The sequence below is a fragment of the Artemia sp. Qi Xiang Cuo genome, chromosome 4, assembly GCF_049724085.1.
Source record: "Artemia sp. Qi Xiang Cuo chromosome 4, ASM4972408v1, whole genome shotgun sequence".
NCBI classification, from domain to species: Eukaryota; Metazoa; Arthropoda; class Branchiopoda; order Anostraca; family Artemiidae; genus Artemia; species Artemia sp. Qi Xiang Cuo.
The window spans coordinates 33,720,734-33,734,381 of NC_142797.1; the positions used below are offsets into that span (position 1 = coordinate 33,720,734).

The following is a 13,648-nucleotide window of genomic DNA, read 5'->3' on the forward strand; positions in this document are numbered from 1 at the left end:
ACTCAAACAATTAAAGTAAGAAGCGGTCAAAAACCGTGTAATATATTTGCTTATAGATTCATTGGAAGTTTAGCAAGAATAAATCAATGTTGGACCAGTCATTCTGAATTCAAGTTGGTAAACAAGTTAGACATGGAAACCTCCTTCAATTCTGAATATATGTTTATGCGATAGGATTGTATCAGTTGCTGAAGTTATAAAATCCAAGCTTTATAAATGTCTTAAGATCTTTTCAACGAATCTTTGTTACTCTATCTGTTGTGGGTATTTTCTTCTGAAAATTTTCGTTTTTTCGTGTTGTTTTTGTCAGTTTGTTGTTGTTAAATTTCCAAGACATGAGATTCGATAGCTATAAATATTTCATTGCATTCCTTTCTTCTTTCTTTCAGGAGAAGCACAGTCTGGACTTGTTGAAGGGCAGCGGAAAGTTATTGATCTAGAAGATATGGCTTTTACACAGGGCTCACGCTTTTTGCCAGAAACTCGGTATCCCGAAGGGTCTTACAAACGAATTAGGAAAAGTAATTTTTTTTTAAGTTTATATTTGGCTAGTATTCGTTTTGCTTTCATTATCGCATTTGTGATATTTTCTGTGACCTTAAGACAGAAAAGTGAAACAAAAGTAGCAGTTTCAAAGAAGAGAAGTTTGAATTTATTCTTTTTTCTTGTTTGACTTGTATTTTTTGCTCCAAATTTTTGCCAGTGCTCTCCAAGGTGTTAAACTCTTTCATGAGGAGCCTTCATGTTTTTCTTAGAGCAAAATTTCTGTAAATATTTTCCATCAGTCTGATTATAAATCCCTCTGACTTCCATCACTAGTTTTTCTTAAATTTGAAAATTAAATTGCAATTAAAAAAGTTCTCAAAATTTGTTTTCCAGAAAAAGTAGAGAGAGGAATTAAAACCTAATACATGCATGAATAAAATCCTAGAATAAGTCAAACTTCAAGCGAACTGAACATACTGGGAATAAATAAATGGCCCTTGAATCGAAAAAAAAAAATTAAAATGAATTATAAAGTAAAACTTAAAACGAATAGAAATCAGCACAAGAGTGGGTCAAACTCCCCCTTAAACCCTCTGAAGGTGACATTTCCGCTTTTCTGACAATATTTTGAGCAACTCATTTTTATATGAACATTGAAAATTAAAGACTACTCAAACTTTCAGGGATTCTTTTTTTATGTGTCAGTATATCTGAAACAATAACTTTATTTTCATTAGTCTAATATGCAGTAAATTTTCATCTATGTTTCTCCCTTTTTGATCCATTTCTTTTTATTGTGATTTTCAAGTCATTTGTGAATCATTCACTTATTTGACAGTTCAACAAATTTCTTAAGAAAGCTAAAAAGACAACATCAAAAAGTACAGATTGTTTTTTTTAATGTTTTGTTTAGATTACAACTTTGTTTTTCCTTTGAATGAAACGGAATAAAAAAAAAAAAATAGAGACGAGAAATACATCCTTTTAACATAGCAAAGCAAAATCAAAAGTCACAAGTTTTTTCTATCTTTCTTGTAAACTCGATTTGCTTATTTTGTGTGTTCTGATCAGAACCACCGGAAAAATACTATGAAACGCAATGCTCAAAATATTGAGCGTTTTTAACAAAATGCAAATTACATTAGTTTAGGTGGTCGAAGGGGCGGTAGCCCCACTCTTGTTTCTTCCATTTTTGTTCAATTTTAGCTTGACTGGATTGTTTTATTTAATTTGTTTTTAAAGTTTATTTATTCATACAGTGGCTTATAATTCATTAATTGATGGAAATTTTTAGCATTGTGTTATTCGAAATTTCACACTATGTTTTCTTTCAATGGTATGTTTTTCGTTATTCATGCTAATGTGGGTATTTTGTTTAGACTATGAAGAAATTCATGTGCCAGCAATGAAGCCAAAACCCCTAGCTGCTGATGAATCATTGGTACCAATATCGACTTTGCCAGTTTATGCTCAGCCAGCTTTCGAAGGTTTCAAAACATTAAACAGAATTCAATCTAGGATTCACAAGTCTGCGCTTGACAGTGACGATAATCTGCTCATCTGTGCGCCAACGGTAAGTTCAATTACAAATCAAACAATTCGTGGCATCGAGCTGAAAGTAAGCAGTGACTCTGGTCAATAGTAACCGAAACTCTAAATCTGCTAATTCCAAATATATAAAATTGATTAAGTTTAATGTTACCCATAAAATTTTACGGACCTGCGAAAATTTTCCTGATTTTCGAAAAAGGGAGGAAACATACCCAGAAAGGGCAGTGTTTCTGATGAAAATCACGCCTTTAGAATCAGTATATCAGAGAACCTCGCTATAGATGTTTCAAGCTCCTATATATCAAACTGTAGAATTTTGATTTTTTTTTTCTCAGAAGAAAGATCAAGGAGTGATCGTAAAAAGCGAGGAGTCGAGGAGTGGGTGTCTCTCCTCATATACGGAATAATTTTCGTTCGTTTTAAGTTTTAATGTTGCTCCTTACTTTTTGTTTAAAAAAAAATTATTATCCAATTGCCTATAAATGCAGCGTGCAATAGAGCGTGTATAAAAATATTTTAAGGAAAAGAGTATGGTTTTAAATCTAGAGAAGTCAGCAGTATTGGTTGTTGCAAGGGGGGCTAAGTCATCTGAAGAAAATTTTAGTTACGGGAGGGAGTTATGAAAGTAGTGAAAGAGTATGGTTACCTAGGCTTTAGACTTGTTTCAAATGGTAAGTGGACAAGAAACATAGCTCTAATGTCAAGTAAAGGTAAAAGTTTAACTGGTATATTTTTAAAGAGTTGTATAAAGGATATAGGAACAAGGGATATCAAACTACAAAAGCGCATTTTCGCAAGTAGATGAGAACCTGCTATATATTATGGGGCAGAGATATGGGGACACCAAAGGGGGATGGAAATGGAGAGGATACAGCTATATTATTTTAAAAGATTAATAGGGTTAGATAAGAAGTTTAATAGCATTGTTATAAAGGGTGACCTGGGTCTTTTTAGCGGTTAGTACGCATGGTAGGTTATTGGGAAAAAAATTGTTGCTATGCCAGATTATCGGTTAACACAAAATGCTTTCAGTGAAATGTTATTGAACAAAAGAAAGATTCTTGGCCTGCGCAAATTAAGAGTATAATAGACAAATATGGGCTATCAGGCTGGTGGAATGACGGCATTGAACCAGGAGTGGAAACAGAATTGATTGCAAAAGCTGTGGAAAAAGTGCTACAAGATCAAGAGATCCAGGTTTGGCAAGAAGACAAGGTTAAAACACAATCACTTGGGATGTGTAGAAAAATTAAAAAAACCTGGAGAGAAGAACTATGTATAGGATTTGGGCTCCAAATTGATACTTTAAAATGAGTCTTATCAGTAAGAGGGAATTTTATGCCGCTTGGTGGGAGAAGGAAGTATTTAGGGACGGTTAAGGTACGGAGTGGTCCCTTCTCTTGTCCGATGTGCGGGGAGTCTGAAGATTTAGAACATTTTATGTGTTATTCTGAGGACCTGAAGGGACTTACTTAGAAGGGAAATTTTTGGGAGGGATGTCATGGATAGAAGGTGTTTAGAAAACAAAACAGTAAGTAGTTGCAAACTGGATATTAGAAATTTGGGAAATTTTCTTGGTGTGGGGATGAGACATAGGAAGGGTTTCTATCGTAGTGTGATTTTCTAAAGTGTTTGAACTTATTATTATGTTTTATGCGTTTTGTTGTATTTGTATTATCCATGGCCCATTTGGCTTTTGTGAGAAATATATCTATATCTGTATAGCCAAGATTAATTTAAAATTATACTCGTATCTCTTAACATTTTCCGTAGTTCAGATTGCAGAGTAGAAAAGGCCAGATTTTTAGTTGTCCCCTGCAATTTATGAATGATTAACTACTTTTAGGTGAAAATAAATTTTTATTTTGATCTACAAAAACTTTGGTCCTTTGTCTGATAATAAAAAAAATATGGTAAGACTGCAGAACATAATTAAATAAATGTGAAGGTCTTTTCATCATGCAAACAAAGGAAGAATTTTCTAATTTTTGTTTTCAATAGCGAAAAGGAAGTGACAGTTGAGTTTATTTCGATTGTGATAGCAACAATCTTCATGAGCGTATAGAAATCATTAAAGAAATTAAATTATCACACAAATCAAATAGTTTCTTATCTTGAGCTGACCTTCCCTTTTTTAGTCAGACAAATTCGTCGCTACAGTGGCATCAATTGGGAAGGGGGAAATATGACCCCCTCCCAATAGATTTTTGAAAAATACCTTTTTTGAAGGGTATATTCATTAAAGAATGCATTTTATTAAATAAAGGTATTTTCCCTTTTTGATATTTTAATTGAAAAATTAAAGGAAAAAACCACAAATTGGTCCCCCACCTTGGTTTTAAAAATATATTTTGCCCAAGTTGTCTTGAATTGACGCCACTGCGTCACTGATGACCATTGTTGTTGACTAATTCAAATACTTGAACGTTCTTTTGTCCCCTCCACCGTCTTGGAAGGAAACGGCCTCCATCTTTCATTAATTTTGCTTTTTAAGTTATAAAATAGCTAAAAGTGAAGAATTAAATTAATCAATGGCCTACTTGAAAAGAATTTAATTAAGAGCAGAATAAATTTGACTGTTTATTTAAGGAATTATAGTTTAAGTTCGATAATTATCTTAATTGAGAAATTCCCGTTAGAATTCGCTGCTAAATTTATTTCGAGTTAACTTTACAGTGGTTAAAATTTGTAATTTTAAGAATGCAAACGAACCATTTTAATACGGTTACTGCTACAGTTCCAGCAGTACAGAGAAAACAAAAAAGACCTACAGCAAGGCACAAGTTTTTGGTTGAATATTGTTCAAATGGGTAAGAATATTCCTCTGGGGCAGAACTACATTTAGCCCACCCCCCACCAACCCGGCTGTTCATTAATAATGGCTTAACCTGACTTAATTGGGCCCACATTTCTAATTCTGGTCCTTTGGTTATTTTAGTATTCGTTACATTTTGAAATCTAGTTGCTTCGAAGTGCTTAGAGAAGAAACGGAGCGCTAACATTAATTCAATTCAATTTATTCAAATAAAAATGAAACATACCACCAATAATAAGAAGGATCCTGGAAGCGAACTTGTTGAGGACCATAAAAACAAAAAATTGAAAATGAAGAAGTGAAAAAAAAATATTAGAAAAAAGAAAGAGAAAACATGGGTAAATTAAAGCAAATTGATTAAAAATTTAGAAAATTATAATATCAAAGTTTAGTAACATTGTTATACAGCGTGCGAAAACTTTGCGATAGCTCGCTACTGGAGGGTATTATATTCCATTGAAGTATAGATTTATAAATGGGGGATCGCTTGGAGGAGCTAGCGACACACTTGGGGACAATAAAGGAACGGTTGGATGAACGGAGACAGAGGCATTCAGAATTATTACAATTAATATAAGATAATAATTGGGGAGGAAGATTTTTATGGTAAGCGGAGTATGCAAAGTATAGATATAATTTTTTAATGATTTGTTCAAAAGGGATAATACCAAAATCGGAGTACAAGTCCTGGGTGGGATATAGTCGGGGCAGCCGAAAAACTGCTTTGATGGCACGGTTTTGGGTAGATTTTAATTTATTGGTAACTGAAGGATAAGTGTTGCCCCAAACAGATCCGCAGTATGAGATATATGGGTAAATAAAAGAGTAATAAAGGGTGACAACGACATCAGGAGGAAGAAAATTATTCACACGATTAATCATACTTACCTGTCGCAAGATTATGGCTCTGATGTAGGAAAAATGTGCTGCAAATGATAGGGAGGAGTCTATGTGGACACAAAGAAACTTGGCAACTTCGACCTGCGGAAGGAGATTGGTGGAATATTTTAGGCCAAGTGCTTGTTGAGCTTCATTTTTTTGTAAGGGATCGAAATAATACAAACTGACTTTTCTTGCTGTTAATGGTCATGCAGTAAACGAGACACCACTGCTGTACTCTATTCAGAAGGATTTGAGTAGAGGTGACGACGGATGGTAAATTAGGGCCGGTGATGAAAAAGTTGCTATCGTCAGCAAAAAGTACTTGGTGGACTGGTGGACCCAGGTCTGTAACCAAATCATTAATATAAAGGAGAAAAAGTATTGGACCAAGAACAGAGCCCTGCGGGACGCCCCTCCGGACAGGTAGGGGATGTGAGGTCATGCCGCCCAGACTCACACTCTGTACTCTACCAGAGAGATAAGAGCCGAACCATGAGAAAGTAATTCCACGAATCCCTATGTTCTTGAGTTTACTTAATAAAACACAGGGATCAACCATGTCAAAGACCTTAGAAAAATCCAGAAATAAGCCCAATACAGTATTTTTAAGGTCAAGTTGGGAACGTTTCAACTGTGTGGCGTCGATTAGTGCAGTTGCTATAATTTGGAACGGATAGAGCAGTTGAAAATTTGGAACGGAAACCATATTCATGAGCAGAAATTAACGAATCTGAAGGATTAATCCCAAATAAAAAGGGAGAAATACGTCGGAAGATAATTTTCTCTAGCACTTTGGATATAACTGGGAGAAGTGAGATTGGACGATAATTACTTATCTCAGACGGATCGCCTATTTTATGAATCGGGATAACAATTGCTGATTTAAATATTTCTGGGAAGACTCCATTCATCATAGACAGGCTTGCTATGTGCACAATGGGTTCACAAACATAGGAAGATACGGTCCTAAGAAGCTTATTACTTATGCCAAAGAAGTCAGGTGTACTACTATTAGAGAGAGATTCGATAACTTGAAGCACCTCTTTACTATCAGTTGGAGAGAAAAACATGGATCTGGGATTCTTGCTAGGGTGTACTGACTCGGAGGGGGGAACAGGAGTTAGCATTTGGAATATTGATGAAATAATTATTAAAAGCATCCGGTACTGAAATTGGGTCAATTAATCTGCCACTGATGTCCTTAAGGTTAATAGGTATAGATCTTGAATTCCTTTTTTTTGGAAGAATTTCATTGATTGTGAACCAAGTTTTTGCAAGTTCACTTTGCAGTGAGAGATTTTTGAATACTAGTAATTCTTTTGCTTCCTGGACGAGTTTAATATATAAGTTTCTGTATTTTTTATAATTAGTTAGGTCAATAACGCTACTGGTTTTGCAAGCTAACTTATATAGGCCATTTTTACGGTATGAAGAGATTATCAGGCTATTGGACATCCAGGGGCGCATATGGGTAGTTTTTCGCTTTGATTTACCGACTGGGAAGGTTGAACTGATAATATCACTCAGTCCCTGTGTAAAACCATTTGTGGCTGAATTAACATCCTGACAATCCAAAACCCTGGACCAGTCAAAGGATTTCAAACGATCCGTGAACCGGTTCATATTCACAATATTATATATTCTATTAGACGTAGGAGTAATAGTTCTAGAGGGTTGAGTAGTTGGTAGGGAGGGTAGGAAGAGATAGATTGGAAAGTGGTCTGACAGGTCAGAGAATGTTATTTTAGAGGACAGGTGGTTTCCCAGGGAAGTGGATACAAAAATGTTATCAATTACTGTAGCGGTAGACCTTATAGGATCAACTCTAGTAGGAAAAAGGATTGTTGGAAGAAGACCACTTGAGCTAAATGTTTCAAAGAAGGTATCACAATCATTATTATTGCTAACATTTAGTAAATTACAATTGAAGTCCCCAAAAACTATTGCCTTCTTTTTTGGTAAATTAATAAAACTAGAAAAGTCATCAAACAGATTACAAAAGAAAGGTGTCGGAAATGAGGGTGGTTTATAAAACAATGAAAAAATAAAAGAATTGTCGTCAACACTTATGTCTACAATTATTGAATAAATGCATCTATTATTTGTAGGTTGCGAGAATAAGGAATCACAGTGTAATAGCCTGGTGAATTTTAGACTTGACCGGATGTAAAGAGAAATGCCACCAGTGGACTTGGTTAATTTTCTTTCAATATGAATAGTTTGAAAGCCAGGGAGGGAAAATTCATTAGTATCATCAATTTCTGAAAGCCAAGTCTCCGTTATTCCAATTACGGCGAAAGGGCAGTATCCGTTAATTAAAATTAAATCTTTAAAATTAGTCCACTTATCTCGTATGCTTCTGATGTTGAAGCAAATTATATTAAGGTTGGTCTCTTTCATTAGCTTAGGTTTCATATATTTTACAAAATCAAAAGTGTCGAGATTTCACAATTAATTTGGTTTATGGGGCTAGCTAAGGGGTTGGTGGGCAAATTATTTTAGTCATCGTAATAGTTAAAAACAACATTATTGCACAGTGATAAATTCATGAGAAACGTAAAATCTTTCATAGTACACCTTTAAGTATCCATTGTGGTACACATTTAAATATCTATTGTGGTTACCCATTTAAATATCCATTGTGGTTACACATTTAAATATCCATTGTGGATACGAACCGATATTTAAATCATGGAACAAAAAATAAAAATGCATTTTCCGTTCTGAACTTAAACATTGAAAAAATGTTTTAGTTAAAGACACATAGCAGGATTTGGGACTGGTATTAGTCGTTTTCTTTAACTTTCTAGTTATTTTTAAAGTAATTTATTGCTGTAAATAATTCTCAGTTTATTACTTTTCACTAGATGTGAGACAAACCGTAGTTGTTTGCTCAGGTTTTGATATGTTTGTAGGGTGCAGGAAAGACTAATGTAGCTCTTTTGACAATGATGAGAGAAATTGGAAAGCATGTCAACCCTGATGGTACTATCAGAGCAGATGAATTCAAAATTGTCTATGTGGCCCCAATGAGATCCCTTGTTGCTGAAATGGTTGGCAGCTTTAGTAAGGTACAAGCCCTATTTTTCTCTTTCTTTTTTTTACCTGTTTTTTCAATTATGTATCTCATTTATTATTCATTTATTTTCCTTTTTTTCTTTTTTTCATCTCTTTAGGGTAGCGAGCCGTATATGCAGATTCCTTATTTTCAAAAAAATTGCTCAAAAGTTAATCTTTTCCAGCTTTCGTAAGTTTATTTATCTATAAATGTCACGAAACAAATTTTTGGTTTATTTGCATATTTGAAGACTGGAGAAATTGACTTTCATATTGTGAGTGCTACTTTGAGTGTAAAATTGATTGTAAACTTCCTCGAACTTGATTCAAAACATATAATGTCAATTCATTAATATTATCAGAAGTAACAGCTTTAATAGCTTTATATGGGATTTTTTGAATTTTTTTATTACATGACACAAAGCTACTTGCCCAAATTAATTGCCAAAATTGATAGGAAATGTACGGGTAAAAATAGCGAAATAAAGCAATCGGAGAATTCTAAATGGAGCTAAATTTTTAACTAAGCTAAGCACTCCCAAAGATCTTGAGAATTTTGAAGCTATACCATTTGATTGCGTTTTCCACGATATATTTTCATCACTCATCAAACCCCAATGCTTTTTTTTTTATCTATGTATACTATTAATTCTAAATTAGTTTCATTGCTACATTTCCGAGAAAATAAAATGTTATTAGTTTTAGTATAATTTGGTGTCAAAAGATTGAAGTCTGCCCACTCAATAAACTCTGCCAATGCCTTTCTCATTTTACCGAAAAGTAGATCAGCTGGAGCAGCTTCAAGTAAAATTAAATCAATAAAGATTAAAAACAAAAGTGGGCCTAGTATAGATCCCTGGGGTACTCTACAGGTTATCTTATTGGCTACAGAAGTTGAACACTCCTTCGCCACAATTTGATTTCAGTTACTCAAGTCGGATGCAAACCATAACAAGCTCTTTCCAGTCACACAGATTTTTTTCCAGCTCAAGTGATAACGGCTTGTTGTGAGTCGTATTTAATGCTTGCTTGAAACCCAGGAATAAAGCAGCTGGGACAATATTTCCCTTTGAACAGGCTTTGCCTCTAATTCTACTTATGGTTGTTCCCCCTTGAAGAGTCAATTGTTCAAACGGCAGGTAACCGAATTTGATTTTCCCTGACAATCCAATTGTGGATCTTGATTTTTTCTCGATAAAGCTGCTATGAGGTTTTTGTATGGGATGTCCAATTGTCAGTATTCTTTTTGATCGAGATTTTTGATTGTTAAATTATAGAAACAATTAAACTGTTCAAGAATTTTTTTTCATATTTCTCAGTAAACTTTCCAAATTATTATCTCCACTATATCATTCCTAAAATCATGCAGCAGAGAAGGGTTCAGTCCACTGGATCAAACTTCAATTGGGATTGGAAACTGCTTTAAAAGACCTGCTAGCTGAAACATGGTTAGCATAGTAATATTAACCTAATATGGAAATAGTGGACAATATGGTTAAAAAATGATATATGGGTTAAATTACTGGTTTTAAATTTGTTTTCGGGTAATTTTTTTTCTTCTTTTTATTTTCTAGACAAGTTAAGTTCTAGATTCTACGATCCTTGGACTTAACATATCTTTTTGGTAATATTAACTTTTATCCGTATAAATGCATTAAAAAGTTTCAAATTAGGTTACGATCTATCCAAGAGGTTGTTATAAAAAAGGGAAAGTAGCCGAGGGATTTGAAAATGTTTCAAAGTACCAGCACATGAGGCAATTTGCAATATCATCAAGCCTTTAAACACGAAAATAGTGTTTCGGTTTCTGATTTTTTTTTATTGTTTCTGAAATCTGTTGAAGGTAAAGGTCATATCTTGCGTAAAGACTTCGGCCAACAAAAGGAATCTCCATGTATTCAATACGTTTATGCCTCATCAAGATCTGCCAATTTTATGCGTAAGTTTCTTAGTTCTGATACAATTTGGGCGAGAATATTCCTATTACAAAACAAAGATAAAATTAAGCACGGATGGTACACAAATCATTTTCGGTTGAAACTGGAAGAACCACATACATGTGTTACCGTCAATGTCCGAAATTGGTGAATGTCGACATTCACCGGTGAATGTCGGAAAGATCTTTTTTTATGCTTGCATTTAGTCAGCGTTGCCAGTCAACTTTTTCAGCTCTGTGCAAGGCTTGATGGTGACAAGTTAGGTTGGGTTAGGTTAGGTTTTTAACCCATTTGTGAGATGTGTGACATAATTTAACCTAAATTTAACGTTTACCATCAAAGCTTGCACAAGACTGAAAAAGCTGATTCGCAAAGCTAATTGAGTCCAAGCAGAGAAAAAGGAATTTCGGAAAATCACCGGTGAATATCGATAATAACCAGATTTGGGACATTCACAGTTACATATGCATAACAGATTAAGGATAGCGATTTATTCTTATTCTTAATAGTTATACCGTTGAATTGATCTGGCTATAAATTTCATTCAGCTTTTTAAATTTAACTTGGGGTTAAATTAAATTTAATTAATTAGTTTCATATCAAATCATTTCATATTAAAACTAGACTATGAAAGCAGGGTTTTGTGTCTATTCTCTTGGTTGTGGCAACCAAATTTAGCAATAATATTTAACTTTTAAAATTAACTACCTCTGTCAAGTGATTCCCCCCTCTCTCCAGTCTGAGTGTGGGTTTTTCAACGGCGACTCATATCATCAGTGACAACATCAATTGTGAAGGATAGTCCAGATTTTGAGGCTTTTCTTGTTATCTGGTACTCTAGCAATTCAAATTGTCGATCCAGAATGTCTAGGAAAGAGACAGCTGAGTTTTATTTTTTCCATTCATGTATATTTTATTATTAAGCCTCCCTAACAACTTATGATTCGCTACAATCTTTGAAAGTTGCATCTGTGTGATCTATTGCTATCTTGTATGCGTTGTTTAAAAAATATCCTTTTTTAGAGACTGGCGCCTTACAACTTGAAAGTGTCAGAATTAACGGGCGACCATCAGCTTTCAAGAGAGGAAATTCTTGCAACACAAGTTATTGTATGCACCCCTGAAAAATGGGACATTATTACTAGAAAATCGGGCGAAAGAACTTATACTCAGCTAGTTCGACTCATGATTTTTGTAAGTAAATGTCTTTTTTTGGCAGAATTCCTGCTTCTTATTTATTTAGATAATAGTAAAAGTTAGATTATGATATTTATTTTGCAGCTGGTGGTGAGGATTTTCCATAGTTTATGCTAAGCATGGTAAATTTTATCATCACACTACTCATGAACAAAATGGTTCGTCCTGCTTCAATATATATATTGTGAAAAAGGGGTTTTAACGAGTTCTCCAGGTGGAAAAAGACTATGGTCCTGAAATTTTTTTTATTAGATAGCCTGCAAGTTAAAAACAGAATGACTGGATACCCAAATCTGGCTAGGTTGGGAGTATGATAAATTACTTTTAATCGGCCAGTCTGTCACGGTGCCTATGCTGTGACGATTGTGTAGTGATACTACTCGCAGGGTTTCGCACCTTGTCTTGAGTGGTTTTCAATTACATTTCTATGGGTCTGCCGAGCAATCAAAATACGAACAAAAGGTTATCAAAGTTCTAGTTACGAATTTGTCGAGCAAAAAAACAAAAACAAAAAAAGGTGTTTGAAATTCAAGGCAGCCAACACCACCTCCTTAAATCCTTAATTCGCCACTGCTACGACAGGATAGCGATGCTTCTGAGCTACTGATAGCACATAGGGCGTTGAATCAACGCTGTATGCGACGCATTGGGCAACACATATGACGTTTCGGTTGCTTTTTTAGGGGTCAGGTAGCAAGCCTGTTGCCCAGACTTGTAGCAGCGGGAACCAAACCCCAGAACTCGTATTGCCAAGTGCATGAATCCCCTGAGCTGCCACAAGTTCCCCTGTTATGAACATCAATGAAATTTGATTCAGACCTTAGCCACAAAGCACTCAAATTTGAAGATGTTATCAGGGTTTTAAAATTTGGTTGCTCTTTTTGTCAATAAAATTCTATGAAATATTTTTTTTGTCATTATTCGTTGCAAGTTGCCTCACCGTCTACTTTCCTTAAGTATACATCTTTTTACTAACAGTCTCTTTATCTTTTTCATGTATATTTTTTTCTTAGGATGAAATCCATCTTCTTCACGACGATAGAGGTCCAGTGCTTGAATGTTTAGTTGCAAGAACTCTGAGAACTGTTGAAACAACTCAAGAGGATGTCCGGCTTGTTGGTCTTAGTGCCACTCTTCCCAATTATCAGGATGTAGCAACGTTCTTGAGGGTCGATCATTCCACAGTATGTTGGATTTCATTTTATCTCTCTTCTCTCCCACCTGCTCCTCTCCCCGCTTTATCTACCTCCCTTCTCCTTTTCAGTGGCCATTTTATCTCTTCTCCTTTTCATGTTGGACTTCATTTTGTCTCTTTTCTCTCCGACCTGCTTCTCTTTATCTACCTCCCTTCTCCTTTTCTGTGACCATTTTAGTTCTTCTCCTTTTCATGTTGGGCTTCATTTTATCTCTTTTCTCTCCCACCTGCTCCTCTCCCTTCTTTATCTATCTCCCTTCTCCTTTTCAGTGGCCAAGTTAAAAATGTAAAAATCTTAAAAAATCTTGTCGTGGAAAGCTACCCGCTAATAAAATCTTTGGCTTGGGTTTCGAGCTCAGTCGAAAGGCGAAGAAGAATTTTGAATACTGTTTTTGGTATTTTATTCTCATGGAGTAGTAGGACAAAGTGTATTTTTGATAGAAATATTTTACACTAATAAATTACAAGTTTCTAAACGTGTTAACTATTTAAAAGTGTAGTATATGATTACAGGTAAAAAGTCTCAAG

At 34.7% G+C, this 13,648-nt stretch overlaps 1 protein-coding gene across 1 annotated transcript in view; it reads left to right on the forward strand.

The window, feature by feature from the left end:
* Brr2 (U5 small nuclear ribonucleoprotein l(3)72Ab) overlaps nt 1–13,648 on the forward strand; it is a 155,458-nt gene that overhangs the window by 38,276 nt on the left and 103,534 nt on the right. Inside the window, exons 8-12 of the mRNA XM_089088243.1 lie at nt 390–521; nt 1,866–2,059; nt 8,650–8,805; nt 11,752–11,922; nt 12,939–13,109. Coding sequence (XP_088944369.1) covers nt 390–521; nt 1,866–2,059; nt 8,650–8,805; nt 11,752–11,922; nt 12,939–13,109 — 824 coding nt within the window. The remainder of the gene's footprint in view (nt 1–389; nt 522–1,865; nt 2,060–8,649; nt 8,806–11,751; nt 11,923–12,938; nt 13,110–13,648) is intronic.